The sequence below is a fragment of the Penaeus vannamei genome, chromosome 29 (genome assembly GCF_042767895.1).
Source record: "Penaeus vannamei isolate JL-2024 chromosome 29, ASM4276789v1, whole genome shotgun sequence".
NCBI classification, from domain to species: Eukaryota; Metazoa; Arthropoda; class Malacostraca; order Decapoda; family Penaeidae; genus Penaeus; species Penaeus vannamei.
Genome location: NC_091577.1, coordinates 29,627,157 through 29,632,156, shown reverse-complemented (window position 1 = coordinate 29,632,156; position 5,000 = coordinate 29,627,157). Strand labels below are relative to the sequence as shown.

The window sequence follows — 5,000 nt, the reverse complement described above, 5'->3', positions numbered from 1 at the left end:
TTAGTAAACACAAAATGACACTAAACGTTTAACAACACAGTACCGCATGAGTGTAAACATTTATTCATCAGGTAATTTTATGTTTTTAATCTTTTCTGACGAGTAATGTTATTTTTTAGATTGCATTGAGAAGTTAATCTAGCAGGAAGATGCATATTGCTTGTTATTAGTGTTATGAGCTACTGAGTGATGCGAGTAGATGAAATATGAGCTTTATTATAGACGGCTTTACTATGAATTAGTGTGGCATCATGACTATATCTTTAGACTAAACTTTATAACGAAAGGAACATGCAGATTATAATAAAATTCTATAAACATAATTACAAGCTATCCTTTATATAAACATACTAGTTATATCATATATCTTACATTGCACAATTTCTGATGTTCATGTAGTATAATGTTCCATCATTTATAGGTATAGGTACAGATCAACTATGGACCAAGAGACAGCAAGACTTATGTTTGAGGAAGGCGGAACGCTCGTCCTCCTGGGAATGCCATATGGGACAGAGTTTGGCATTGACATGAACTCATGGAATATTGCCGAGAAATTCAAGGGAGTGAAAATGATACCGCCAGGCTTACATTTCATCTATTACAGGTTTGTACTATGTTGTAGTTGTTTGCTTTTGTTTCTTCTTGTGTCTGTCTATCTGTCTATTTTCTTTTCATTTCATTTACAACTCTTTCAGTTTTAGTTTTTTTCATCATATTTTGACTTAAGGTTGATTAGAGTAGGAAAGTATTAGTTTTTCTCATATTTTGACTTAAGGTTGATTGGAGTAGGAAAGTATGCAAGTATGAAAGATAAAGCCTACAAAGGAACCTAGACCAGGCCTCATTATGTTTAGTTGTTCATAGATGGGAGATAAATGGTGCACAACACACCTTTTGCCATTAAGATAAAGGCCAACAATCCTCTGCCATCTTTATCGGAGCAAGATGAAGCCTTGACTGATTTCTTTTTGACAGGAAGTTGCCAGAGAGGTCAACAAACCCTATGTTGGATATTATTGAAGCAATCACTTGAGCTAGAGTGTAAATATTTTCTTCTATAATAAAATCACATTCATGCAATTAAGAGACAGGTTTCTTAATTTTCAGTTGATATGTATGTGTACATATACATATACATATACATATATGTATATATACATATATATACATATGTATATATATGTACATATATATATATATATATATATATATATATATATATATATATATATATATATATATATATATATGTACGTATACATATATATGTACGTATACATATGTATGTACGTATACATATGTATGTACGTATACATATGTATGTACGTATATATATATATATATATATATATATATATATATATATATATATATATATATATATATATATATATATATATATATATATATATATATATATATATATATATATATATAATGTATGTATATGTATAGATAGATATAGATTTGTGTGTGTGTGTGTGTGTGTATGTGTCTGTGTGTGTCTGTGTGTGTGTGTGTGTGAGAGAGAGAGAGAATGTGTGTGTGTGTGTGTGATTTTTATCCATATTTGGTCATTAGTTAAATTTGACATACCACGTTGCAACCTCTTTTCTTCCCATCAGTGCGGTGAACCGCGAGGGAGATACAGCACCAAGAACAGGCTTCTTCCATGTCTTCAAGCAGAGGGAGGTCTTAGTCAGGCACTACGACCCAGCTACTGAGGATCTCAAGCCAGGCAAGTGTAGTGTGGAATGTGTTGCTGCTGTTATTCAGAAGTCTGACTTTTAGGGAAATAAGATCTTCAGCCTTAAAAAGAATTACCTGGACTTATTCAGGTCTATGGTGAAAAGTTCTTATATCATTTTTCAAGTAGCTAGTTCCTTTTCTCTTTCGATTTCTCCTTTTTTGTGCGTGTGTTTCTCGCTCTTTCTCTTTATCCCTCATTCTCCTACACTTTTGTTCTCCTCTTTCCTTCTCTTCGACTTTCATATTCTTTCTCTCTCTCTATCCTCTTTTTGTCTTTTTCTCACTTTCTCTTTGTCTTTTTTTCTAGATTTATGTTATTATATTCCTCTGTCTCTTATGCCCCTTTTCTCTCTTTCCCAGCTCCTTCTTTCTCCCTCTCTCCATCCCACCTCCCCTCACCTCCCTTGCTCATTAATGGTAATAAGCCATGTGTATTTATTATTTTTTAAAATGATAATGATTATCATTATTATTATTATTATTATTTTTCAACACAGACACTGACGAGGAAGAGGTAGCTAGAATCCGCTCCAACCTGCGCAATCTTGACCGCAACCTCGGCGCTTACCCCATAGAATCATGGAAGAAGTGGGTTTCATTGTCCCAGCACGTCAGTCCGTCAGAATTGCAGAGGATGGAACCCATCTCTGGTAATATTTTTGGACTCCAGTTTTGAAAGATTTTACTGTTTTTAATCTCCTTTCTTTTCTTTTCCTTTTTATCATCATCATCTCATCATCATCATCACCAACACCACTCATCATTATCATCACCCTCACATTAATCATCATCTTATCATCATCATCACCATCACCAATCATCATCATCATCTCATCATCATCATCACCAACACCACTCATCATTATCATCACCTTCACACTAATCATCATCTTATCATCATCATCACCATCACCAATCATCATCATCATCATCTTATCATCACGTCTCCTAGAGAGAAGGGATATTTTTGTTTTGTCTACTTGTTTCTTTCCTTTCTTTATTCTTCGTTCTCTTCAGTCCTTCTCTGTCTCCTCTCATTAATTCCTTTATCTCTTCTTGTCCCTGCTTTTCTTTCTTTATCATTTGTGTATATCTTCTCTTTCTTTATTCTTTGGTCCCTTCACTCCTTCTCTTCCTCCTTTTATTTATTCGTTCTTATCTCTCCTTGTCTCCTTGTTTCTCGTTCTCCATCATTTGTGTATTATGCCTTGATATGGAGTGCGTATATAATGTAGTAATTATACTTTTTATTATTTCTTTGTCAATTTGTTTTAACATCTGTTTTGTTATTTACTTGCATGCAGGATAAGAGTCATGTATAATGTTATGGTAGTATATTAAGATATAACATAGCAACTTACAGAAGGAACTGATAAAATAGACATTAGTATTACAGTTACTGTACTGTAGTGTAATATAAATGGTTTATGTTTTCACAGTTATAATTATAATTGGTTCTATTCTTGTTGTTATGGTATTCAAAATTTGTTTTATTGTTGTTATTATGATTATTATTGTTATAGCTGTTATAATTATCATTATCATTACTATTTTCATCATCATTATTACTATTAGCCATTATTATTATTTTTACAATTGTCATCTTCATTATCATTAACATTATCACTGTTACTCCTTATTTCAGCTTATCTCTTTAATACATGTCACCCCCATCCAGTTTCTCTTCTTCATCAAGACTGATTTGACATATTTATATTATACACTTGCATCCCTACTTCCATCCTGATATAATTTTACTAATCCTCTTTTTTGTTTCACTTGCCTGGCCTCACCTCACCACACCTCACTTCCATCGCCCTTCTCCCTAAATTTCCTTATTATCATTAGCTTCCCCTTCACACAGGCAAGATCTGCTCTGTGCCTGAATTAATCCATCAGAACAATCCATCCGAGGCAGGGGACGTGGCCACCTCCCCCTCGACCTCTGGCAAGTCCCCTGCAGGAGTATTCAGCAACCACTCCTACTTGAAGGACCCAGATAAGGGGACCCAGAGCCCAGGGGAAGACAACAAGATCGAGCAGATAACAGAGTACAGTGACTCAGCAGAAAAGGAAGGTTCAGCCCCTAAGAAAAAGTTGCCGGCTCTTCCCAACATGGTACAGAAGCCTGGTACTGAGATGCGGTTCAGCAAGTTCCCAGCAAGACCATATCGTGAGGGGGCGACGCCCAGTGAGATAACGCGATACAGCCTCGACTCTTCTTATAGCATTGGGCAACTAGTTAAGGGCATTGAGAAGTAAGTCTCTCTCTCTCTCTCTGTTTCTTTCTTTTTTCTCAGTGCTGATGTTATTTATGGCTGTTATTTACTTAGTATTGTTAAATAAAAAAGTGACCAAATTTATTTTAAGATAAAAAAAAAAAAACATTCATCCCCCCACCCACACCATATGCAATCACTTCTCCAGAATTTACCCCATCTCCACCCCCAGGCCAGAGAGTCTGCTCGCAGAATTACAACTGGCATTCATCTGCTTCCTGGTAGCCCAGGTGTGGGAAGGCTGGGAACATTGGCGCAAGTTAGTGCTGGCCTTGTGTAGTGCAGAGGAATTCATTTGCCAGAACCCAGCCTTGTATGAGAAGTTCCTCTCGGCACTTCACTTTCAGGTTCATGAGGTATGTGATGGAATTTAAATTACTTCACTAAAACTTTTATTTTGGATAGATGGATACAGATGTGTATGTGGATTTCTCATATTTATAATGTATGATTTATGACTTCCATTTATTTTTGTTGCACTTTAATACTCTTATCTTGTTTTCATTTGTGAAATATAAATTGATCATATTAAGCATAGCTAATCATTAGTAAACCAATTTAATATCCTTTCTTTCCCAGGTACCTGAAGATCTCTTCGTTGATATAGTAGAGAGCAACAACTTTCTGGCATCAGCATTAACATCTTTATTTGCAAACATCAGCGACAACAGTGAGAGCCTCCCAGCCTCTTTAGTGACAAAGGCTCGCAAATTTAAGACTCATATTTCAAACAAATTCAAGTGGAATCTTACATTCGAAGATGATGGAGATGATGCACCTGTTGTTGTTGAGATATGAGTAATTGTCATGTTACTGTAATTATGCTACATGCTGTTTTGTATACATATCCCTAATGTAGGAATAAATTATTCATAATCTAAAATCTTCTGTGATTTTGCTGTTCCTGTAATACTTGGAATACAGTGGAGACACTGACATCTATATTAAAATAATTCTAGATCACAAAGC

The 5,000-nt window shown here is 35.0% G+C and overlaps 1 protein-coding gene across 1 annotated transcript in view; it reads left to right on the top strand.

Moving 5' to 3' along the window:
• LOC113808976 (protein AAR2 homolog) overlaps nucleotides 1-4,914 on the top strand; it is a 4,976-nt gene extending 62 nt beyond the window's left edge. The window contains exons 1-7 of the mRNA XM_027360460.2: nucleotides 1-71; nucleotides 422-607; nucleotides 1,629-1,741; nucleotides 2,250-2,402; nucleotides 3,617-4,010; nucleotides 4,204-4,387; nucleotides 4,611-4,914. The exon at nucleotides 1-71 is cut by the window's left edge and continues 62 nt beyond it. Of these exons, the coding sequence (XP_027216261.1) occupies nucleotides 441-607; nucleotides 1,629-1,741; nucleotides 2,250-2,402; nucleotides 3,617-4,010; nucleotides 4,204-4,387; nucleotides 4,611-4,829 (1,230 nt within the window). The 5' untranslated portion in view covers nucleotides 1-71; nucleotides 422-440 and the 3' untranslated portion in view covers nucleotides 4,830-4,914. The remainder of the gene's footprint in view (nucleotides 72-421; nucleotides 608-1,628; nucleotides 1,742-2,249; nucleotides 2,403-3,616; nucleotides 4,011-4,203; nucleotides 4,388-4,610) is intronic.
• Nucleotides 4,915-5,000: the final 86 nt, after the last annotated feature.